General features: G+C 41.3%; 1 protein-coding gene across 2 annotated transcripts in view; it reads right to left on the bottom strand.

Annotated features, from left to right (window-relative positions):
• DPP6 (dipeptidyl peptidase like 6) overlaps window positions 1-26313 on the bottom strand; it is a gene marked incomplete at its 5' end in the record, with an annotated part of 551718 nt that overhangs the window by 394363 nt on the left and 131042 nt on the right. Inside the window, one exon of one of the 2 annotated variants that reach the window (XM_082752736.1) lies at window positions 16323-16523. The exons of the other annotated variant lie outside the window; for it this stretch is intronic. Coding sequence (XP_082608862.1) covers window positions 16323-16523 — 201 coding nt within the window. Of the gene's footprint in view, window positions 1-16322; window positions 16524-26313 lie in introns of those variants that run through there. 2 annotated transcript variants of the gene reach the window in all.

Below are 26313 nucleotides of genomic sequence, written 5' to 3'. Positions count from 1 at the left end.
TGACAGTAAATGCTAGAGAAGAGCCCATGAGGAAATTAAACAGCATCTTAAGAAAGCACACAGATTAATGCTTTAGGCCATACATTAAACAATGGGGGAGGAGGGGAAATGAAATCTTGAAGAGCTTTGCATTAAATAACTGTAAGCATGGATGGGAAGAGGGGGTCCTGTTCAAAAAAAAAAAAAAAAAAATTACATGCTTTAAAGCATGTCTTTACATTACATGTCTTTAACATTTAGTTAAAGACATAAGCAGGAAAACTAGAGTAATGAATACAAGAACAGGTTGAATGAAGGGATTCACTGGAAACTTTAAGGCTGGTATTGCCTACATTTTTCGAGTGCCTGACATGGTGATGATTTCTCTAATGTCCATTGTAATACCATGCAGAGATATCTAAAGGAGCTCTGAACCACCTATACCAGGGACTGAAAGTTCACAGCCATGTGAGTATTCAGTAGATAAATGAGTTCTGATTAATACAAATGAATAGCAGATAAAAGCTGGCACTGCACTGCACTATAGTGCTCGCAGTTCTTCCACAAAAGTACCTCGTTGGGCCACGTACATGTACCCTTGATGCAAGGCAAGCTCATCTCTTGGGAGCACATGGCCCTGGGGAGGCCAGGATTTAGATATACTGTGTGTTTCATGGCATGTGAAATTCCAGCTCATACAAGCATGGAAATCCTGAGTGTTCAACCCATATTAGCACTTTCAAGCAATGTAACCTGCACTGCTTCATCTTTTTTTACTGTCTTGAAAAGTACAAAAAAGACAGTCGTTTTTAGGGCTTCATAGTTTGGGTGTTTTGTTGGCTTAATCATTTCTATCACAACGCCTTTTAGCCCAGGGCTTAGAAAAAACATCAAGAATAGAGAGTACAAGTGAGATTACAGGATATAATAAGAATGTTTCATCTTCACAGCAGAGTAGAAACAATACTAGATGACTTTTATTGCATAACCAAAATCTTCTGGAAAATCTGTCTAATACCACACAGAGATTTAAAATCTCCTGAAAAACTACATGGCACAGCAATAGAAGCCAGATGTCTAACTCCCGATCAGGTGCTACAGCTCTGGTATTTGCTGACTTACTGCTCACATGCACCATGCTTTCCCTCTGCTGCTGGGATAAGATAACTGGAGATTACTTTACCCATTTCCACATCAACACACACACTGTTCTACATACCCAAACCACTTCTTCACCCTATAAGAAGCCATCATCAGCATCCCCAGCCTCTAACCACAACTATATAGCATCCCTACCTCTCCCTCACCACCCATTTCAGAAAACTGTGCTTCTGCTATTTTCCTCCTGCATGGTCCAGAATGGGAGTGAGCTCTTCTCCTCTGTCAGTGCTGGAATAATTGGCAGGAAAGCTGCTGTGTTAGAGCAGTCTTGCTACGGTAAATATCTTCACACGTATGCCTCTCATCACTTTATTTGAAGAAGTGGCTGCATTAGTTTTAAACAAGTCTATGTCACAGGTCAAGTTTAAAAAGTGCTCAGGGCCAGATTCAATGAATGGCACAGCTGCTTACAAGTCAGGCACAGCCATTCCTATATTGCCAACATTTTGAGCCCATGGTGAGCTTGGAAAAACAACGTTAGGGGAAGAAGCTAACAGGAATTGCCTGACACGTGGTATCACTTCTTGGACACTTTTTACATCAGGAGCAGAGCCCTACATCTGAGAGTTCTTCCTACTGAGCCACATGAACATGTTTGTTTTCCCTCAGTTTCCCTTCCAACTCAGCTGTCTCTCCTCTGTTCATGAAGGACAAGACAGAGGAAAACCCTTTTGAGGCTCCTGTCTTAATTACTAAGATAGGTAAAGTTACTGCATGTAGAAAAGGACTTCAGTACTCTGTGTAGAAAAGCTAGAGCAAAGTACTTTGGTGAAAAACAAACAAACAAAAAAAAACAACATACAAATCTACAATAATAAGAGGAATTAATTTGCCTACACAGATCATCAGCAACTAAAAGCTATGTAGATGATGCTGCCTTTATAGTGACAGACCTTTAAACACATTGTCCCTTGAAGTGGAAAATTGTTTGGCCTATGGGGGAGGTAGCTAGAAATCCATAGGCAAATATACCTGTTACACCTCATGCAATTTGATTAAAATGAAGCAATCCAGGGACTCTTGATCAAACTTGACCAAGTAACCTTATATATGTATTCAAAGGATGGATTCAACCTTGTTTAACCCATTTTACTGTATTTTTTTTTTCATATATATTTAGTATAGTAAGAACCTTTAACTCTTCAGAAGATTTTTCTAAAAGACATTTAGCCTGCATAATTAAAACTGAAGTCCCTGTCACCCAGCTGGAGGAAAAGATCTCTTCACTGATTCCAAGCAAAACTTTAGTGGATTTAGTTGTAAACAGGGACACTGTGGTTTCTCTGTTTCCAAGGCCAAGTATATAATCCCATAAAAAATAGAGTTATTGAGATCCATCTTAAAGCCAGATATGACTTATCTTTGCGTACTCTTACTGGAAGGCTCTTCCAATACTTCAATGCTCAAGATCTTAAAAATCTCATAATTTCTAGCCTAAACCAATTTATGGCCAGATTACAGCCATCTGTTCTTATTCCAACACTATCTTTCATCTTAAAAAACTGTACTCTCCTCCTGGGAAAGGGCCCATTGACCTGAATAAATGAGAAGCAGTGATTATTGAAGCTGAACAAGAAAAATGTTGGGAATGTTTGGGTCTGACAATAAAAGTTTCTCCTAGATAGATATCCCAAAGATGGACAGGTTCTTCATTTCCACCATTAGCAGCAAAGGGGAGAGATCAAGTCATAGAAAATTGTAATACTCTGCTTTGATAAGAGGATCCCTTTCTTTGCTTCTTAGCAAGCATAAACTTTTCCACTTAGGAGCTCTGAAGGTTATGTTACTGTAAGGAACAGGTCTTGGTGCCATACCTTGCTGAAGCATTCTGATTTCCTTGGGAACAAGAGAAGACTAACTATGGTAGATATTCTTTATAAGTTTTCATCAGAAGGTTCAGCAATGTCAATAGCCAAACTGTCAGCCCTGAATAACTCATTCAGCTAAAAGTAGCAGCCAGGTTTCTTCACCCTATCTTAAAAAATTGGGGTATCCAAACCAATGTTAAAAAGCTGAGTTTTCAGAAGTCTTATTGACTATTTACACTTTAATAAGCCTCTGCTGGTTATTCATGAAAACAACTGCAACAGAAAAATAAAATAGAAGTAGCAACATTGTCATGTCTGTTTGGAAGGTCACAGCCTGCATGAAAGGGGGAAGAGGAAAGGCAGTCCCTAATGTTCAACATTTATTTTGCGGTAAGTCCATCAATCATTCCTCTTCTTTTTGTAGAAATGCCTTGAACAGAACAGAATGGTCTTGTAACGGTTCATCACTCACAAACATTTGATGAAAGTGGATTCAGTTTTTGGTTTATGATACATCATGCTAGAAGAGATGAGTTTCCTAGAAGAGATATAGGCATTACACATAAAACCAATCTACTTATTTTCTAGTGCTATGTCCAAGGCATTGTGTTAAAGTAAAACACAGGAGCAGGCTGCTGCCAAAATCAGTCACACAGATCTCACTTATCACTGCTAGAGACATTGATCCTTGTACAATTCATCTCCATGGCATTGTGGCAACCTGGGAAAACCTCTGTCACACACGTGTGTTACCGTTTGTTCTTTAAGTTACTTTATATTTAAAGTCTTGTATTTTATTATGCATCCTGCTCAGTTCTTTTACATCTCAGCAAGCTCCCATTCAAACAATGCTTACCAAACCTTTCATAAAGGCACCTGAAGCCTGCTGATTGAGTTGTCTCACAGAAGCCTTTCTAATAATATACATTTGGAGTGCTTTTAATCATTTTATGAAGTTAGGAAATTCTCATCTGTTGAACTCCAGTGGACCACAGAAAAATTTTATGGCTCATCAACAATTGAAATCGGGTGAAAGGAATGCAGAACAGTACTTTCAAATTAAATTACATTTTTTTTGGGTTTGACTGGCACAATCTGTCTTTAGGAAAAGAAGTGCCTTTTGTGGAACTTTCAGAGCAAATTTGTTCCTCTGATTCACACTGCTGCTCCCTGCATTTTATACTAAATTGCACAGTTAAAAAGCTGACTATGGCATTCTCATGTATCTTTCCAGTCCACTAGCACTGTGCTATCTGCCAAAAGCCCAGATCCAGAACAGCTTCAGCTTAGCACAGACAGAAAGAAACAGTGAAGTGACATGGTTGTAACACAAGGGATTTCACATGCAGATTTACAGGGTGAGATTAAACTGGTTTAACCTTGCTCTTAACCTTCACCTTCTCTCTCCAGTGCCATGAAGAATTTCTTTCTTGCTCCTCCAAAGAGGAGAGCCACTACAGAGTTGCAGAGTTGCTATAAACATTCTTGTATCTGTGAAAGACTGTAGTCTCTCCCGACTCAACATGAGAGAAGAGAGCTTTCCTCCCCTCCCCTCCCCTCCCCTCCCCTCCCCTCCCCTCCCCTCCCCTCCCCTCCCCTCCCCTCCCCTCCCCTCCCCTCCCCTCCCCTCCCCTCCCCTCCCCTCCCCTCCCCTCCCCTCCCCTCCCCTCCCCTCCCCTCCCCTCCCCTCCCCTCCCCTCCCCTCCCCTCCCCTCCCCTCCTTATTGAATAACAAGTTTGCCCCTATACCTGGAGAGGGACAGCTTAATGACAGACATATAATTTTCTATTAAGTGAACTGTTAAAACAAAACAACCCCCTCCCCCCACCCAAAAAAAAAAAAAAAAGTCCTTTTGAACACGATTACACTGAGTTTTGTGTCCAGAGAATGCACAGAATGACCCTCCTTGAATATTCACAGGAAGAGAATTTCAACCCACACTGAGCTTAAGTGTTTATAGACAGTGAATGTTTTAGTGATGCTTTCTGTAAACTTTCTTACCAGAAACCTGATCCAAGCTTACACCATGAATTCAATTCTTGCAAACCCACACTGTTAGACCTGGATGGAGTCTATGAAAATAAATGCAAGATGAAAGGGGTATAGAAAACATGTTTTTCAGTTACTGCTAAGCAGCCATGCATAATGGTGAATGGTCAGGAAAGATGAAAACTCAGTTTGAAAAGCCACATATCTGCAATCATGTCATACAATGTAGGAATGCAGACTGCACTGGATGGTGATAGCATAGGAAACTCCCATACATATGTGAAGGCCTGAGGATATAAGGAGACGTATTCCCTAAATGTATGTATCAAACACATACTTAACATTTCTCAAAATATTGTACTACAAACACTGTTAATTTAGGTAGTAGTTGCACCAAAAAGGGATATATTCTGATGTAGAATGGAAGTGGTAAGGGGCAGTGTTTTGTAAGTGCTACAATATGCCTTGAGTTTGTTATCCACAATGCAAATACTTCATAATGAAAATAAGTTTTTCTTCTGAGATTGCAGCTATAATATTACATAGCAGCCATAGCAGCCCATTACATACAGAGCAGCCCTATTGGAAAAAAAAATAATAATAATAAAAATAAAATAAAATAAAATAAAATAAAATAAAATAAAATAAAATAAAATAAAATAAAATAAAATAAAATAAAATAAAATAAAATAAAATAAAATAAAATAAAATAAAATAAAAATCCCTTTGTTTCCCACCAAGATGCTTCCAGGATCACAGAGCTAGCATCAAGTCCTGTGCATCACAGCTTTCCTTTTTCTTCTTTCCCTCCGTTGTCCCTTGTCTGTCTTTCATCTTCTTATTCTTTTCTCTTGCTTTTGGAGTCTGCCTCATTGTTTCCCCCAGTGGCAAATTAGACTAAGGACACTGCTTGAAAATTCATATCCAGTATATCATGGCTGTATCTACTTTTTGGTGACGATGATGTCTCAGTAATGTTTTAGCCTCCTAAAGCACTCAGAATAGCCCAGATATCACCATGTAAGACAGAGAATCTTTGACAACAGGAGAAAATGAAGCCCTAGAGATGATGACAATAAATAACTTCATTTTACCCACCTTGCTTTCCATATTGGCTTCCTTTTTTATCCTCAGTGGCCTTTCCACCTTCCCAAGTACATGACTTTTATCCCAGATAACCCTTCCAGCTTCCAAGAGACTGACATGCATGTTGATATTCCCCCAGGGGTAACCTTGTCACTTCATCACATTAGCTCATGTTTCCTTCTCTGACAACTTGTGGCATGTTTTCCCTCAACTAACAACCACTCTCTTTTATATGACTTATAGCAGTTTAGCAGCCAAAGAATAATAGTCTGATAACTGTTCATCCAGTATCATGTATCTTCTTATTATCTGCTACATTATCCTTATCTAATTGCATGCACTTTGGCTCAATCTGACATTTTCAAAACTACAGATGCTTATTAGCTTTTCTTAGCTAAAATAAAAATGTGCATTATAGTGATTATGAGCTCCTGGCACTGCCTGTGAAACATTGTAATGAGAGAGACCTTTAGCCCACCATAAACAAGCACAATCAGGTCTGTTTTGGTTATTAGCAATGCTCCCCAAAACGTTGCCACTGTCAGAATCAATGACCACACTGCTAATTATTAATAATCTTGTGTTTCTATGGATTTCGTTTAGGCCAAAACTTTAGACCAGAAGCAGAAATGGTTTAATTCTGTACCTCTGCAGTGAAGCCATGAATGAAGTCACAGCCTTGATTCCTTTATGGTATCCAGCAGATGCAGATCCTCCCCCACAGGGATAAATAACTAGCTGAAGTTCATACAGCAGGTCACTGGTAAACCCAAGAACAGCAAGACCTCCCAAATAGCCATTCCAATGTGCTACCACAGATCTGTGCTACCTCAAACAGCAGGTATAGAAATGTGCCCAGAAATTGGTGAAATCTATTCCTTAAACAATCTGTTTCCAAGTGCACAGAACCCAAACACAGAGAGTATAAACAAGGCAAGTAAAATAGATTGGGTTACTGTGATCTTAAACCTTAGTTATGTCAGTCTTTATTAATTACTCTTGTTTGCAATGAATCACTGTAACTGTTTTGACAAGTGCTGTTTGTGCAGTTCACAGTACAATGAAGCAGCTGCTTCAACAGCACCCACTATTAGAGACACCATTGTGAGACGCTGTAATACCTTCATTCAGTGCTTTCTGCAGGTGCCTCCTCTTCTATATGGGATTATAAATGCTCAAATTAAAAAAAAAAAAAAAAAAAAAAAAAAAAAGTTTATATAAAACAGGTAGGTGATTTGTGTCAATAAAATACTTGCATTCACTATGCCTAACAGCAGCAAGACCAGTAAAAGTGGAAATCTTTGGTTCACTATAAACCATTTATGTCTCTATGGCAACATCATTGTTGATTCCTACAGCATTACTATCAACAATGTGATAGATATTTGGTCTTTTGAGTATTACCTTTCTTTTCCTGGCCTTTAAAGGAAATAGAAAAACAAAAACAAAGACATGCCATATTTTATATAGATTATCCAGAAACATGAGGAAGGATTTAGCAATAAATGACAAATAAAGACAGGATTCTACAGTCACATGAAACATAATCCCAGGAGCAATCTGTGCAAATCTAAGAGCTGTATATGCAATAAACTTATCTTGGGACAATCAGTCTCTTATGCAAGGGGTCAAGCAGTATTTAAAGCAGATCCCAATAACCTCTCTGCTCAAGGTCCCTCATGTTGCTGTGGAATACGACATACCCTGACCCACCTGCCCCAGCAGGAAGGCAGGGGAGGCAGGCAGCAGCTACAACTTGCATTTTACAGTGCCAGAGGGCAGGTCACTGTGAAGCTTCTGGAGAGGAGCCATCTGAGTTTTTGCTGGGAGATCCATCTGTAGGCGCCAGGGCAGAGAGAGATAAGACTATCTAACAGGTTGTCAGCAGCCACCTGTTAGATAGGGAGGAAGAACTGACTCACAGTTTCCTGGCATTGCAAACAAAACTGAGTTTCGCTCCTGTGACGATGAAGAGCTGAGGGATGATTGGGGAAGAGGAGAGAGGAAAAACTGAGCTGTGCTTGCAACTTCTTTTGCCGTTAAGGCACTGGTGAGGCTCAGAAGCAAGCGGGAAGAGCCATCCATCCTAGAGACACCTCTCATACCATCCTACCTTTTCAGCAGTGGCAGCAGCCACCACCAGATTGCTTTTCTACCCTGGCACAGACATCAGTGTCTGTTTTGCTACTGTCACCAGTACATACTATTTATTTTTCCCAAAGCTGACCTTGCAGACACAGGCATTTTTTTGTTCACTCTGCAGTAGCAAGAGGCACTGCAGAACATCTGAGCACATCTCCACAGACACCAGCTTTACATGACAATGTTCTGCAGACCACTGCTTATACCCTTGAGAAGGACAACCAGGCAGTAACAGGCCTCCTGCTGCTGCCCAGATGCTGGACATCATTATTCCTCTGCCAGAATGGTAGGAAAGCAGCAGGCACAGGGATCCTGTTTAAAGCAACTGCTGGCTCCACTCACCAAGTGTCTTCAGATCTACAGCTTGGAGACTGCTGTAACATCTGCAATTGCTTAGTCTCTGTGGGTTTCATTTCTCCTCTGACCAAAATACCACTGCTATTTTCTTTTATAGAGAGTCGGAGCTCATTTTAATGGAAAAGAAGGAACACATACATATGCTTGTCATAAACACTTTAAAATTAATGACTGTGGTATAACTAGAGCTAAGGTTACCAGGCATTTCCCATTGCAGCTTTTCCATTTCATGTGGCTCTGTATGTCTAAGATAGCAAGCTAGGGAAGAAATTTGCATTTGCTTTTGAGGTCTACCTAGAGTGAAATTCTACTTGAAATTCTGGAGCAGATGCTTTTGACAAATACAGAAGGAACACCCCCACCCCCATGCCCAAATATTATATAATGAAAGTATTAAGATACTCCTATCCTTCCTTTTGGATGCTTTAAATCTCCTTCTGCCAAAGAAAGATCCAATACCTAGAACAGCCAGAGGAAAACATCAGAGATCTGAAATGCCATGTGAAAGTTGCCCTAATGAGTGCTAGATACATCAAAGACTTAGATGTGCCGGACTTCACAATTAATGTTACACCTGTAAGAACATCCTCGGTGATAACTGGAAATATTTTTGGTCTTAAAGACCCTGTAGGCCAGAACCAGAAACTGCAACAGCTCACAGGGCTGAGCCACAGCAAACTGTCACTGCTGTAGAACTGAGACGCCCTGTCTCTGAGGCAATGTGTCAACTCAGCCTCTGATTTTCCATCTGCAAAGTGAAGATAGTAATGTTAAATCCAGTTTTAAAAGTCACAGAGACAACAACTGGTAGAAGAGTCTACATAATACCACAGCTCTATTGTCAAGTACTCTGTTTAGAGGAAAATAATTTACGCTATACAAGTGATACGCAATTAGAAAATATGCTCTACAGAAATCTATTAAGATCTCATCAACAGAGATTCACAATACTGGCCTTTTCCACATTACCCCACACACTCCATTTGCTTTAGTTAAACTTGCTACTTGCAACATGGACAAATATTTACCCTCTCTCCCTGGATCCACATTGCCAATTCCCTGGAGCTTAAAAACTGTGTTAATCTTTTCTGTAATCTTGGAAAAACTTTCAAAGGCTATTTTAACAGAACAAAGTATGAAAGATCTCTAATCTGAAGTGCTTAGAAGTTGAGAAATAACTAAAACATTGGTTGAATGTTCCTAAACACTCTATGGGTGGAAAAGTTGTGAAGAGCAAATGTTTCCACTATGCAAAAACCACAACCCACTCATCCTTCAAAACACCTTATGGGATTGTACCACTCTACCCTTCCTCTGTTCCCTTCTACACTGCTCTGCTCTGCAAAATATGCATGTGCACAGTACCCATGTCAGACCTGTTCTTACTCTCATTTTTAGGTAGGTATTGACAGAAAATCCTGCGGGAGACTAGATCTCTTCATATAATCTTATGCACAGATTCAAAATATAGTTTAACTCAGAGAATTCATATTTGCTGAATTTTATCATTACCAAATACATGAATAGAAACACACAGAATTTAAAAAATATAGATGATATTTTCAAAGGTGAATAAGTAAGAACCTGATCCAAAATAAGCATTTAGGCACCTACTTAGGAATCAGATTCCAAAACATATATTTGGATTTCAACAAGAACTTTTTTTTAAAGAAATGGGATTTACTAACCTATATTATCTGTATGTACTTTGGAAAATTTACACTGTATCAAATGCAAATATGAACACAAGAGAGTTTTGGAGAAGGATTTATTTTATTTTCCTTTGGGAGAAAAGAGACAAAATTTCCTTAGGAAAAAAAAAAAAAAAAGATTTGTTTTTCCCTTCCTTCCTCCATGTTTGAATATGGGACCATTCAAAACTGTTGTTAAACCATTTTTTGATGAGCTTTGAAAACAAGCATTGCTCCCTGATGGCGAAAGAGAGAGTTACTAAATTTTCAGCAAGTCAATCATGCCTAGAGAAAGCAATAAGGAACTGAAAATAACCCTCACGTGTACGAATGGGTATGTAAACAAATGGTTGGTTGGTGCTTTACTACAAAATCAATGAAATGCCAAGAGCTCAGCGTAACAGAGCGTAAGCAAGAGACACTGCCACCCATTGGTCACTGAATGAAAATGCACGTACATCACGGCAACGTGCTCGGAATTGTCCAGCATATTAGGCAAAAATCCCGGCAAAATCAATTTGAAGTTACTGAATTTTAAAGGAAGATTTACGTGAATCACCACAAGCATAAAATTATTAGCTCACAAGAGTTTATTATTATTATTATTATTATATTATTATTTTTTAAGGGACAAATTATTCTGACCCAAAGAGCATTTTCAAAGTTGCGATGGTGGGATGGACATCCTGAGAACTACCATCTTTCTAGCCTTTCCTAAAACCAAAATATACAGATAAATGGAAAGAATCACAGTTCCATGTCATTTTTTTCCCCATATCTTGGAAAGTCCTTTGGAAAACCACACAAACTTCTCTGACTCTGCTCTCAGTGTCTTCATTCTGCACTTGTCCCAGTTTCTACTAACTCAAGACAAGTAACGTGAGCTAAAGATTCTAAATAAGGTATTTCAACTTATTTCACTGTTCACTACTATTAGAGAGATGATTCAGCCTGTTCACACAGTTATTCATGAATACTTAAAAATACATTCTATCTGGCAGACTTTTTTTTAGTGCATGCATCATCACCATGGCTAGTAAAGCTTGCAGAAAAAACAGCTGATTTTGATCTGGCAACAAACATCATGAGGTGGTTTAATTCTTTTAGAATTAAATCCTTTTATAATTTTTATACAAAGTATAAAAAATGTATCACCTCCAGTGTCCATTATTAATTACTGAAAATATATGGTGAAGCTGCATGATGATGATGATGATGATGATAATAATAGTAATAATAATAATAATAATGGTTTGCCTCTGGGGAGATACGCTGTAATTTTTATTAATTTAAAAAGCTGGGTTTACAGAATTTTAGTAGGGCCTAACTCTATTTCTCTTGAAAATACTAGTCCCAGCCCTTTAAATCTTAGTGGCTGCTGGATAACTGAGTTGAGCATCCAAAAACCCACCAAGAAAAGGCAGAAGAAGAGACTCTTACAGAATTAAACAACAGTAGTTTCTGTAAATAAACATGGTAGCTCAGGTCTGCAGACAAGATTTCTGGTTATCATTCAAACCACTCAATCTTCCTGTAATATTATGATTCCTGCAATCCAGCCATACCTTCTATCAAACCAAATCTCTCATCTCTTGGGGAAAAGACTACACCATTTCTGAAAGGTCTGTTGCAGTTCAGCCCTCAACCTTTCTGAAACACTGTCCTTGACATACATTTTCAGAAAGCAATACCTCTTTCCATTAGACAAATAATGAACTGAAAATTAACACTTACGATTACATGCAACAGCAAGTCTGATGTAACAACTTACAATTTTTTTTACACTAACGCTTTGATACTTACTTTCTCAGACTCTCTCTATTAACAACTGATATTTTAATTACTTAATCCTAAATTTATGCAATAAGGAAATGCAGTTTTATTGTGGCATTTCAAATTTATTACTATTTATATCTGAATGAAAAAAAAAAAATCACAAAATGTAAATCAGCCTGAGTAACCAATCTTAAAATATTTAAAGTATAATATATGACCAAATGTAGTTTTAAGCAATGCAAGAAATACAGAATTATTAAGAATTCAGTAAATGAAAAAGTATTCACATTAATTGTATCTTTTATTCTTTGGGTTTAGCTGTTTTTATATGGTTAAGTCTCCCATTAAACCCAGTAGGAGTTTTGGCCAAGTAACAGAACCTACAAGAATGCAGCATAGGGGTCTTTATATAAAAAGTTTTATAATTTTCTAGTGAAGAGTTCAATATTTTTTAACACATAACTTATCATACAGAATTTAATACAAAAAGGAGTTCTGTGATCATCACTTTATAGTCGATGCCCTATAAAATAGATCAATATTCTGTGTTACAGAAAAGTGCTGAATTTCTTATGCTCTTGATTAATGCATTGTTATCATCCCAGTAATTAAAAGGAGCAGGGTTATACACAATCAGCATGATACATCTTACTCAGCACCTCCTGGCAGTTGCCTGCAAAAATTAAACTCATTAATCACTGTAATACCAAAGAAGGATAAGCTTGGAAAAAATAAAAAGCTCTATTTTACAGAGAAAAGAAAAAAAAAAAAAAAAGTAATCTCAAATCAACATCTAGGATAAAATCCCTTCCATGGTACAGTATGAAAAGTATTAATCTAATCAATCTAAAAAGAAGATACCACCACAATAGATTTCACTTTGTCTTCACAGATATTTCTCATACCTTAATGAATGTAGTGAAAACATAATTCTACAGAAAAAAAAAAAAAAAAAAAAAAAAAAAAAAAAAGTCATAATTCTGTTTACAGTTCTTGTGATAATTAATTTCAGTATCAATACTGCCACAAAGCCAAGGTGGAAGTTTTTTTTCTGGGGTTATTCATAGCTGGCCTGTATGGATCATCACTCCCCAACCCATCCCCTTCTCACCCCCCCAAAAAAAATGATCTCTTATCAGACTAATACTTAACACTTTAAAAGTGCAATATTTAACTAAAGAATGCTGTGACTTCTGCTTCTCTATACCTTCATACTACAAAAGCTGTGTTTTCATGTCCATCTTAATAGTGGCTGTAAAGTGAATTGAGTAGCTGCTATGCTATTACTATGCTATGCTACAACTATTGCCACGATTGTCTTTATTTAATATTTCTTTTTGTTTAATATAAAAATCCTGCTTCCTCTTCAACTACATATAGGTTTCATTTAGTATTTTCCAACCAGTACTACTTTCAGTAGACAAAACATTTACTAACAATACCGTGACCTTCAAAGGCATGATCCTGTCTTTCCCTCTGTTTTTTACAGCACTGAAGTCTGTATCCATGCTTAAAAACATAATACTGAATGCAGCGTGCACATTTCAATGTGGAAAGTCATCATTAGTAACCCATCAAATAATCTCAGGCCTCTTCTGAGTATTAGTCATATGACAAAGTTAGGAACAGAACAGTCTAATTCTCGGGTTTGTTTTGATATTTTCAAGTGTGGCCACAAAACAAAACTTCCCCCCCCCCCCCCCCCCCCCGTATTTTTGAGCTCTGTCTTTTTCTACTAGATCAGTCCTGAAGGATGAAAGATGATGTGAATGTGCCACTACAGTTTTTGTGTCAAATTGATATCAGAAGTTTCCAATGATGTCTTGTTAAGCCCTCCCTCACAATAAACAACAGCACATGCTCCTGGCGCCCTGCACAAACAGACCGCTCTCTTTTCACTTCTCCCACTGTCCTTCCCTGTTGCTTGCCTCACATTTCCTTTTAGATTTCACACAAATCCACAGGGATTTCATGCTCAGAGTCACATTAGCTCGTCCTGCCTGCAGCTGCCGAGGAAGGTGAGAAACTCGTTCTCTCCCCCGTGACCTCACCAGGGTCAAGGGCAGGAGCCCGCCACTGGTTCTATTCGGAGACGGACAGGAGGGTTCAACACCACAGACAGCTCCCTGGACACGGGACGAACACGTTCAGCACCATGGACAGCTCCCCAGACCTGGGCGGGCTCTGTTCAACACCATGGACAGCTCCTTCCCCGGACCGCCCGCGTTCGGCACCACGGACAGCGCCTCCGGGTCCTATCCGGCTGGCCCAGCACCATACCCTTCTGCTCTTGCCTGCCCCTGCCTCCTCTCCCGCTGAGGGCAGCCCCCTGCCTGCAGCCCAGCTGAAGGACATGTTCACCGCCTTCATCGCCTCAGCACCTTTCCGACCTGAACGACTCGCCAGCCCAGGCTCTGCCGGACAGGAGTACCTTTGAACAGCCTGACCCGGTCAATTGAACTTTCTCAGATATGTTGCCCCCTTTAAAAATAGTCCACACGAGGTTCCCACGTGTGTTTACAAGCCTCTCCAACCCTCTGTATTTGGTTATGGATTTTTTGCACTTCATCGTGGGGGACCTCTAGGAAGGCACCTTTCCCTCTATTGATCACACTGTACAACATTGCCCCCACCAACACACAAACCAGGAGGGGGCAAGGAAAAAAAAAAAAACAAAGACAGAAAAAAAAAAAAAAAAGCAATTCTTCTTTTAGCAGCGTATTATTATTGTTATTAATATTATTTTAGAGCCTGTCAGCACAAATCACTCGCAAATGCTAAACCGCGTCCTTTGCTTCTCGGCTCAGCGCTTCTGGTGATCAGAGAAGCGGCTCCAGACATCTGTCGTCTCCAAGCCCAGGAAAGCGAAATTAAAACGGTCAAATAATGAGGAAAATGTGCCTGAGCCCAGCCCCGGCGGCGGCACTCCGCTGGCTCGCAGCGACACCTAGAGCCCAGCTCGTCGCCGGGAGGGCCCCGTGTCCCCAGCCACCCCGGCAAGGGTCACGGGTGGATGCGTGGGCCCAGACACTGGGATAGATACCCTGCAGTGATACCAAGGAGCAGCATCGCCAAGATCGTCGCTAATCAGTGGCTCACAAGGAAACGTAAATTCAGGTTCCTGGCACTATCAGCATGGAAAACACCTCGGGGTGGTTCAGACCAATTTGGCTTTTCACTGGCAAAAGTGCACCTGCTCCACCGACTGCAAAAGTTTTTAATCAAGGGGTGGGGAAAGAGATGGAGAATTAAAGGACAAACCGTGGAAGTTTCCCTGCAAGCACAACTCTCTCCTCCGAGTGAGCCAGTTGTGCTACCTCAGCTTGAAGCCGTGCCTTTCCCAGGAAGGAGCGCCAGGGCTGGACCCTGCCGCAAAGCCAACAGCGCGTCCCACTCAGGCAAGAAGTATTTTTAACCCACACAAACATCATTCTCAACTGCAGCCCTTCGCTCCCCCTTATGCGTGCTTCCACAGGAGCAAAACACCCCAGACCTATCTGTAAACCAAACACCACGCAGGCTACACCAGCGGTGGGGAACTACCGCTGAGTACTTCCCCGCTTCCTAAATCCCCACTTTCCTCCCCCCGAAAGAACTAAGCGCTATCGACCCAAGCCAGTTTAACTCCATCAGGCACAGCAGCGGCCTGGATGAGTCACTCGTTACTAAGGCGATATGCAGATGCACCCTTTGAAGTCGCTAGTCCCGGAGGCAGAGTGGGAGCGGAAGGTGCGCGGCCGATTTAGCCCCTTCCCCGCGGGGGCTCGCCCGGGGGCGGCAGGGAGGAAAGGGAGAGAGCCCCAGCAATGGCTCCGCAGGGGTTAAAAACTTTCTCCTCGGTCAGGCTGGGGAAGGCTGACGGGAAAGGAAGGAGGGAGGAACAAGGTGAAGACTTGTGCCCCGGGAGAGTGATAAAAGGTAAAAATTGAATAATTAAGAAAGAAGAAGGGAAAAAAAAACAAAAAAAAAAAAAAAGCTGTGTCGGCTCGCTCGGAGGGAGATTCTCGGAGCTTGCCCTCGCTGTTCCCAAACGTGCTGACCCCGTGCCCCCCAGCCCTGTTCCGCGGCACTGGAGAGCCGCGCAAGGAGCGAGGTGAGAGGTGCGGGGAAGCACCGGGGAGGTCAAGCCCGGCTCGGCTCGGCTCGGGCTCCGTCCCGTACCGTCCCCAGCACTTCGGGGGAAGAAGAGGAGCTCAAACACACACTCAGGAGAGAGGGAAACCGCCACGACCGCTCGTAACACCGCCGCAAGCCTGGAGGGGAGCACACACGCACACCCTGGGGGGCACCCGAAACCGAGCCAACCCAAACGCGAGCGAGCCCGGCGCTTACATCCTCCTCCTCGCAGTCACTTCGCGGCTGGTACTGGAAGCGGGGCCGGCTGCTTTCCTGTTGCAATGGACGCGGGGTCTTGCCGGCAGCTCCGTCCTCCTCGCTGCACTGGGCGCCCAGGAGGTGACTGGCTTCGGGAGGGACGGGGAAAGAGCGGGAGGTGTTGATCTTCCCGCTGAACCGCTGGTACAGTGAAGCCATGAAGTCAATCCGCGGGAAACGAGGGGGAGGGAGGGAAAAAGATCCTCTTCTCCCCCTCTGTGTCTCTTCTTTTCCCCCTCCTCTCTTCTTTTTTGGCTACAGCATGCTACACGCTGGGGAGGCTCGGTCCCACATCAGCGGCAGGTAGAGTAAGGGGCTCCTGCTCCCCGGTCCTCGGCACCCGGAGAGCAGCGGGGGGATCGAGAGAGGAGGGAGGGGGGAGCGATGGGGCGACAGGAGATAAATAAATAATAGAACGCAATCGAGCCGAAACACCACAGGCCCCGGGAATGCTGCACCATCCAGTGTTGGGAAGAAAAAAAAAAAAAAAAAAGAGAGAAAAAAAAAGAACCAAAACACTCCACGAAGACGTACCCCCGATAATGGCGCCTGAGTGGATCAGCATTAAATGTGCTTTGGGGGTGTGCGTGTGTGTTTGCAAAAAGAGGGGGGGGGGAATAGAAGGGGGGCTGGCTCAATCGCTGGCTGTCAGCGACTCCCCAGGCTGAGGTGGCAGAGCAGTCGCCTCCGAGGTCGCATACCAACAGTGTGCACAAGCGAGAGGCAGAGTGACAGCGTGTGTGAGACGGAGTGGAAGAGGCTGGGAAGCCTCATTCAAAGCACGTTGCTCTTCTGGGGAGGGAGGGCTTTTCTACAATCATCTCCTTTTCGGCGTCTTCTTTTTCTTCTTCAATTTTTTTTTTTTTTTTTTTTCCGGGGAAACAACTTAAAAAAAAAAAAAAAAAAAAAAAAGGAGAGAGAGAGAGACAGCAACAACAGACACCTGCTCGTGAGGGAGAAGGGGAGATGGGGAGGGGAAAGGCGAGGCAGGTAGGAGGGAGGCGGGACCGGCACCAGAGGCTGGGGTGCCCGGAGCGGTTCGCAGGAAAGGGGCAGGGGAAAAGAGGGCGAAGCCTCTCTGCTGCCAACCCAGCCCAGTCCTGGGTCCGCCCCGAGGTTTTTGGCACCCGCAACTGCCCGGTCCCCATCCCCTCCGTTCCGTCCTTCTCGTTCCCCCGCCTCTTCCCGGCTGGGGATGAAGGGAAGAAGGAGGTTGCGGGTTTTTGGACGTTGTTGTTTGTCGTTTTTTAAAAAAATCCGGTTAATCGCCTCACTTACTATTTTTATATTAATTCATTTTTTTTTGCTGCATTAAAACGTGCTTCAGCGCCCCTCAGTGGAAATCCACCCAAAGTGGCTCTCGGCAGGAGCGGCAGGGAATAAACAAGCGTGGTGTCGGCACCGGGGGCAGCCGGGATGGGTTAGAATGAGACCGGGAATGGGACCGGGACCGGGACCGGGTGTGGGCCGGGGGCCGCCCGCAGCCGCGATCCTTGCGCGGCGGTGCCGGTCCCCGCACGCTCGGCGCGGAGAAATAACGGCAGCCGTGAATGAAGGCTCCCGGAGGAGCAAAGAGGCTCCGGCGGGCAGCGGGGGACCTGCCCGGGGGTGTCCAGCCGCTCGCAGCACGGCCGTACCGGGACGCGGGGTGACAGGTCCTGTTGCTCCAGCATCAGGCGCCGGGGTTTCCATGGCAACAGATGCTCAGGTTGAAAGGAGAGAGGGAAGTGCCAGAGTTGCTGTCCCCTCTTCTCCTCCCATGGCAAAAGCTGCCTCTTTGACCTCCAAGTTGGCCAGCGCTATTGCCATTCTCTCATGGGAAGCACACAGAGCAGGAGCCAGATCTTGGCCATTCCCAGCCACAGACTCACTGCTGGACAGCTCACAAACTTGGTTACACTTCAGTAAGTGGACTTGAAAGGCTGAGATGTTTCTAAACGCTATTCTTACTTAAAGTTTTAGCCGTTAAGAAAATACCATCTTTGAAAGATTCAATTGCCTCAGTCTAAAAACAAAACAAAACCCACAACTGAGTCAATCATATACATACAATACTCTAACGTGCAGCTGTCCCTGACACTCTCCTTCCCCCCCCCCAATGATTTCAACAACTGCCTGATCAAAAAATCTCTTTACATCTAAACAGTTTCATCCGCTCCTTTTTATTTGTGTCTTCAAAGTCAGGGATGAAAAGTCTTAACATTTAGATGAAAAGGGAACCTTATCTCATGGAGAGAGAAAACAAACAACCTCTCTGCCTCCTTCCTGATAGAACTTGAAAGAAGGAATCATTTTGATCTTCAGAACTAAGATCCTGACATTTAATTAAAAAATGAGATGAACGCACAAAGATCTAAAGTGAAGGTCTAGCTTCTAAGTCATAGCAACACATATCTCACCAGAGGTAACTCCAGAAGCTGCTTGCCCCCCTCTTAAATTATATTTCTGCCACAAATTGACTACACATTACCAGAAGTCTGTACAGTTAGCTCCACTAAATTTCATCTTGAACTGCATTAATGGTGATTTTATGACTATTTGGAACTGGCAACAGCCAAAACTGAGGAGAAAAAAAAAAAAAAAAAAAAAAAAAGGAACAAGAGAAACAAATTAAAAGCAATAATACATTTTTTACTTCTAAAGAAAACTAGGACACAAAGGAATAATCAAAGAAAGCCACAGAAAGGCAAGACTAAACCACCAAGCAGAAAAACCACCAAAGATTAAATGTCTGAATTCAAAAGTCTCAAACAAAGAATAGAAAAAAAAAAAAAAAAAAAAAAAAAAAAAAACATTCTGCCTCACAGCACAGTTCAAAACTGAAAGAGCCACTAAGGATCAATTTAGCTCCAAATACATTCAGCTTGTGCTTTTAATTCTTAAGAATCAAGATTTCACATAATCAAGTTTGTCTAGTCATGCATGCACACATTGTGCATGTATGTGTGTACACAATTCACGGAAAAATTATATTAAGAGAACACAAAATTGCAATGTCAAATACTTTAAAAGCTCAGTGAAAAACAACCAGCCAAATGGTCCTCATCCACCAAAACTCCTGATCATGCAGCTTCGGGCTGTGATTCATTTGCCCTGAAATAAATAATCACAGCTATTTAAAGGCCTTCCTGATTCCAGCTCACTACTCCATGACAGACCACGGGCAGCAGAAACAAAGTCCTGGCATGAGCCAGGTGTTGCAGTGGGTGAAGGAAGACCATTTGCACCACTGGAAACTGCACCACACACTTCTGTAACCCTGTTGCAGTGAGTGACCTTGTGCAGAAGGGATGAGCAGGCAGCTGGAGGCAGAAATCTCTTGAATAACCCCTCCCTGCAACAGGATTCTACCAGAATCAAGTCTGTCAGGGCCATTACTGAAAGCAGAAAGATTTCTCTGAGTCATAGGGGACCCAGATGATTTCATTAGGGACTCTGGAGAGCACTTCACTCTGCCTGTGCGCAAGCCGTCTCAGGATGTAGCTTGTCCCCCACAAGCACACATTATGGGAGTCTTGTCCGCCTCTTGGGGAGGGACACAACGCAGCACTCCTGAGTTACAGCTCTGCCTGGAAGTCCTCTACTCTGCTTGAAATTCCACGGTTAATTTGCTGTTCACCTGTGCATGACTTGGAGCCCAGAGTCCTTTACAATGTCCTGGTTATGTGATCAGATTCTCTCATACAATGTGCACAGCAACAGGGCATAGCAAATAGGATGGAGTAAAAAAAAAAAAAGAGCACAGGAAGCATTGAGATAAGACAGTAAATGGCAATAAATGATCAGTGTATTAACAGTGGTTTTCTTACAACAAAAGACCTGCTTAGCCTACGGTGAGATTTGAGAAGAAAGTAAATTGTATAGTTCAACACATTTAAAGAGGCAACATATTTCAGAAGTGCAACCATAAGATTAACATCTTTAAACACACATCTTATATGTAAGAAAGAATCCTTCCCTCAACTCCTAAAAACGGACCCCAAGGTACAAATCAAGGCATTTCAAAACCAACAGTGTTCTCAAGTGCCTCTTAGTTGTATATTTAATTCAGTATCCAAAGTTCTGCAAGGAGGCTTGATTCCCAACTAGTGACATTTCCATCAAAATAAAGTGTTAGCTTAAGATATTTTCCCTGCAGCTACCAAGTAACTAAGTTTTACTGGCATTTTTAAAGCACACAGATAAAAATGACACTTTGTTTTTCCATGTTGTATAAATAAACAGCATCCCCACATTTGAGCACTGTTAATGTAACACTTTCAAAAGCAGGTCAAGCCCAAGCCCTCCTGCCTTTAAAACCAGACATAAAAGACTTATTTTTGGACAAGACTTCTCAGAATGACACTGGCAAAGAGGCAATCCAACAATACTTCTCTTGGATATATTTTAAAAATATATATTACTTATGTCTGACAGGTGATTCAAGCCTTGTGAACAATTATTCATGTTACATTCTTTTGCTTTGACTAAGCAATTAATGTTTGCTTAAACTTTGAACTTGTCATCTAAATAATAGGGAAATTGTTGCAAATGGAGCTAAGCATATTTCTAGTTTATATGTGATTATTGTTATGAGCAGCAGCTTAGTGGGAAAATAGTAACAAAAATTATGTTTTTAATTGTTCATGTACAGTTTTCTTTTTTATTATTTAAAATATGAGATTTTCCTTTTTGACTGAACTTCTAAGGCAATTTTAGAATATCCTGGTTAACTTTTCATATCATCCCACAAAACCCCAGATTACTATTTGTTTTGAAATGACTGCATTTATTAGTTGACAGTTGACAGGTATTTATTAACACAAGTGTAATATCCTTCTGAGTTCTTATAATAGCAATTTTCCAGGCACTACAAAAGCAAAGATACACTAGTTTAACTCCTATTACTATTGTTAGACAAGATAAACACTTCTAACTCATGAATCTCTACTGCCCTCAGGCTTATGTCATCTATAGGTCTGCTGTCATCTAAAAACCAAGCCAAACGAGAACAGAAAGTCTCTTTCTTATGTCAGATGCACTGATACAGCAGTCCCTGAAGAAACAATTGATCACTCTTTCTTATCTAATGCATATGCTGGGGGGAACATAAAATTTTGTCAAGATAGGTGACAGTAGGGCTGCATAATACTGAGGGGCATTATATACTGTGGAGTGACTATCCTGACTTACGACGTTCACTTTCTTTTACTATTATTTGTGCAAGTAGCATCTCAAAGCAAATTCTGTAGAAACGCAGCATTGAGGGAACCTGGTACATAAAAAGGCACATTTCTTTCTGTCATCACAGAGATTACTCTAAAAAATAATCCTCCAGGCCTTACAAATATAAATTAATTAATTAATTCAAAAAAAAAGAAAAAAAAAAAAAAAGAAAAAAAAAAAAAGCAAGCTTTCCATAAGCAAGGGTGGAATAATAGCAGAGCAGTATTGGAAAAAAAAAATAGTTTCTGGTCACATTAAGAATAATTTAATGATTAGATGGAGGCTTTTTCAAGGGAAAATGTTACTCACATACTGGGAAGAGTAGGGAAGATGGCCTTACAGGATACAAGTCTGGGGGAAGAAACCAAAGTAGGCTGGAAGAAAAGGCTGTTCAAGGGAAGAGATGGACCCAGGGTGAGCAGTGAAGAAAGAAAAATGGAAGCACATAGAATAGGCAAACATGCAGTGAAGTACCAGGAGGGCTGAGAGAGGGAGGAGGTGGACAACTCGGGTCAAAGAAGCAAAGAAGAAATGGACCAAAGCTGGCAGAGATGGAAACCACCGGCACCTCTGGAGAGCTGGGAGATGCACTGGAGTACTACAAAGTTAATTGGAGCCATACAATGAGAGGATTTTCAAATAGAGGGATCAGCCACTCCATAGGGTGCTGCCAATACCTGATGTATAACTGTTTGCTCTGTGCTCAGTAGAATGGAGATTTTATCTACCAGAAGTCTTGATACACAGCTAGGTCTCACTGAATGAAACTAAGAACATGTTGCTGAGTATCAGCAAGCTCTTCCCGGTAGTATGTGCGTTACTGTTTCTAAAGGAAATAGGTGAAAGTCTTAATGCCGAGGACATTTATAAATAGCCTGTATGAGGCACTAGAAAATGTGCTGTAAGGAATAATTCTGCCGGCTGGCAAAAGGATAGACCACATGACAGGGAAGGTCTTTCCCATCCCTAGTTTTTATGATTTTGCAAGTGGTACAGGGGAGATAAAAGGCAGAAAAAAAAGATAGAAGGCAGTGCCTAGAACAACGGTTGCACCACTTTGCTGCCAGAAAAGGTAACAGCAAAGCCTAAGTAAAAGACGGTACCGATGCACATGTGTTTGTGAAGCTGCACAGCACAATGGGGTCCTGGTCTACCACTGGACCAAGTACTGTAATACATACAAATAGTAATTTGTATTGAAGTCTGTCTTTCTTGCCTTAATTAATATTCTGTCTTTGGAAGCTTTGTCTGGGAAAAGCTAGAATGAGATCCCAATGCCATGTCTTCAATACAAGCAAGGAAGTTAAGCATTAAAGTTACAGATAAATTTTTCTTTGGATGCCAAGAGCTGTTGGCAGCCATGCAAGACCCAACTAATGTTGCTGAACTGGTCTCTATGCATATTATTCTCTGCTTTGCAATGTGTTACTATTTGATGCTTAAGTTAGATATGCCAATGACAACAATCAGTTTGTTTGATTAAAACAGTCTCTCAGGGGAGTTCACCAGTAAGAAAAGGAAATAAATTTAGCTTCTGAAAGGCAACAAAAATTGTTGAAAGCCAGTAACAGTAACCATTTTGCATAAGTATCCATTGACACTTCAGTCAGCTTCTTCAGACTGGCTCTGTCTCGAGGCCAGAGATTATGTTCAGCTCTGTACATGAAGGAGATACACAAGGTTCCTGCTCCCTCTTATGTCTGTGAGCCACATATGCACATCCTTAATTGCCCATGCTGGGAGGAGCTGATGCCATTCCAATTCAGCACTATAAAAATGGTAGCGGAAATTCTGAATTTCCACTTGCCAAAGAGAACTCGTGCATGCAAAATCATAGAGAAGCAGAAGGGATTTAATCAGTCAGCATTTCAGATGCATGCCAAGGACTTCTAAGGGAATAGACAAGACAAAATGGTTTCATTTAAAGACCTCTTCATTTAAAGACCTCTTCTTTACAACATAGAGATTTCCTTTAAACAGATTTGTGACTCTTTGGACTATCTGTCACTAAACTGACAGCTTTCTTTTTGGTTGGAAAAGAACTAAAACCTAGACTGAATAAAGGACCCATGGGATGTAATGACACAATTTTAGGATTTGGACTCACAGAGCTAAAAGGAGAACCTAGATAGAAATATGAATATGCAAAGAAACAAGCATATGCTTGTCCTGCCCATTTGTCTTTATAAGCATATCCATATTTGTCTTCAAGCATATCCTGCCCATTTGTCTTCATAAATTGATTAAAAAAAAAAAAAAAAAAAAAAAAAAAAAAAAAGCTTACCAGTTCACTAATAGTTTTCTAAGTACAAAGTACTCCATTCATCCAATTCATCTGTCTAAGTAATATAAAGTATAAAACAACTGAGGCTCTCAGAGGCTATTTTAAACATTTGTTAATGCTTTCAGTCAACTGCCATTGTGTAACTGCAAATATACTGGATTATCAATGGCTGTCCAAACAGTGTATTCATTTTTCAAGAGGTGGGAGACACAAGGACAAGAATGGAATACTGCTAGGAGATCAATAAATTACATCCTTACAGATTTAACACAGGTTTATGAACACACTTATCTAGTATCAACAGACAAGCTACCCAAAGAGAGATTTTCATTTTAAATACCTCTTAGGATGTGCTTTGATTTAACTCATCAATATATGTGCTTCCTTCCTACTTTAATGCTGTCTTTTAGAGTATGTCAGAGACACTGAGGTCAGCTTTGCAAAGGTGTTTAGTAATGTGAGGCACTGGAATTATCGAAATCAGATCAATGATGTTGTAATCAATATGGGCCACTGCTTCAGAAAATTCCAGTGGATATTCCCATGTATCTTTGCATATTTTTGGCATGTACCTACATTTAGGAGTATTTGATTTTTGGCTGCCAGTTAAGTGAAAGTAGATCTTATTGTCTTGCTAAGTAACATCTTCAAAAAATAGGTAAACCCTAAGCTTTGTGAATCAATGCACACACACGTCTAGTCCCTCCTGACTTAGAAGTAAATCTACGTGTATATTTATTTGCATATGCCAGGGAATCATAAAAGTACGCCAAGTGAACCAAATAAAAGTTAGTTTTCACGCCAAATGAAGACTAACTTCAAGGATATTCAATAATTTCACCGCAAAGACAGAAGCAACCCAGGACTCTGCTAATCACGAAAATACAAGCTGCTTCATAATGATCTGAATGTGACTGTGACAAAGGCAATCCTGTGAAATTTTGACTGCTAGTGGTAATTTCAAAACTCTGAAAGAAGTCTAATTTGCTTTTCCAGTGGAAAAAAATCTAACTCCCTCCAAGTTATGCAAGCACCCAGCAGCATTCAGATCCTCTTGTTCCTCTCCACAAAGCAGACAAGCAGCAACTAGGCAGCTAAAAATGTCACAACAGAGCTCCAAGAAACAACCATTGAGTCCATCACAGTTTCCGCAGCAATGACATCAACAAAACTTCAGCAGCACAGACAGTGCTGCATTTTGTAAATGCACCAACACTGAAAGCAATGGCTGAGAAAACGAAGGCACCATGATTTAAGGCCATAACAATTTCTGTTGAAACTCCACTTGTTACACTAGCTGATTCCGCCCCTCCAGGAACCGCTACCAGCAACAAGCAGACAGAAATGACAGCACTGTTTATCTGAAATTTAAGGTTCTTGATAATGATGAAATTGTTTCTCAACACTGCATCTTCAATGATATCATATAAATAACTGCACTAAAACCTTCTTCCATTTCATGAGACTGGGCAAAGTTTACAATTTTTCTGTGAATTGTTTATTCTAGATATTATTCACCATTTAAAATATATTTTTCCTACCTAGTAACTCAGTAAAACAGAATTCAGCACTGATTCTGGGGATAATAAATTCCTTGAAAATATCTTTTACTGAGAAGCAAGCATCCTCATCCAAAAGAACACATTCTTGTATTGGTATTGCTTGGTATTTTTGTAAGTGGATGACACCTCACAACAATTAGCATGGCCTACTTGTGTCATCTGCACACATACGGGTCCTTCAACATAAAGCACACATGGCCCTGACAGTTGCGGCACATTATGACAAATGCGGGCAACAACTTGTCAGAGGTGGAAATATTTGCTGGATAACAGAGACAACACAACCAGAAAGTGGGACAGTCACCCCAAAGAGGAGTAAACCTGCATTTTGGCCAGAATTTGGGATGTCATATTGAATTTGTAAGAATTTAAATGACCTAGGATTTTCCCATCAAAGGCATTTTCTTCATCTTGAAACCCTCTGAGCTTTCTTTGTATTTAAAATGAAAGAAAACAGTCACATTGAGCTCAAATCTTTGGATTTTGCTGGTCTATTAAGCCCAAAATAGTGTTTCTTTCAGAACACTCAGCAAGACCTATTTCTACATAAACAAACTGGCTGTGATTTCAGCTTTGGCATGCTTTTTCTAGGGAGCTGTAGAGAAGCACTCCTCTTTTTTTTAATGCACCTGTGTTTTGGGTTTATGATCCAGTGCTGAGTTGCTCCTTGTTCTTGTGGCTGAGTTAACTGGGATGCTGGCTCTGAGCTCCAGCTCCCCGCTCTGCCACAAGCACTTTGACTATTCTCTAGCCAGGCTACCTAGTTTAAGAGGCAGCAGGAGCCACATGTCCTTCCACCTCACAAGCCCCACATGTGCCCCGAAATGTTTCAAAGTAGGTTTGTGGGTCAGCTGCAATGCGGGCTGCCAGCACATCCCAACTTAGTACTGCAGCCAAG

The sequence above is a fragment of the Aythya marila genome, assembly GCF_965140915.1.
Source record: "Aythya marila genome assembly, chromosome: 2".
Classification (NCBI taxonomy): domain Eukaryota; kingdom Metazoa; phylum Chordata; class Aves; order Anseriformes; family Anatidae; genus Aythya; species Aythya marila.
This window is presented reverse-complemented; position numbering and strand designations above follow the sequence as displayed.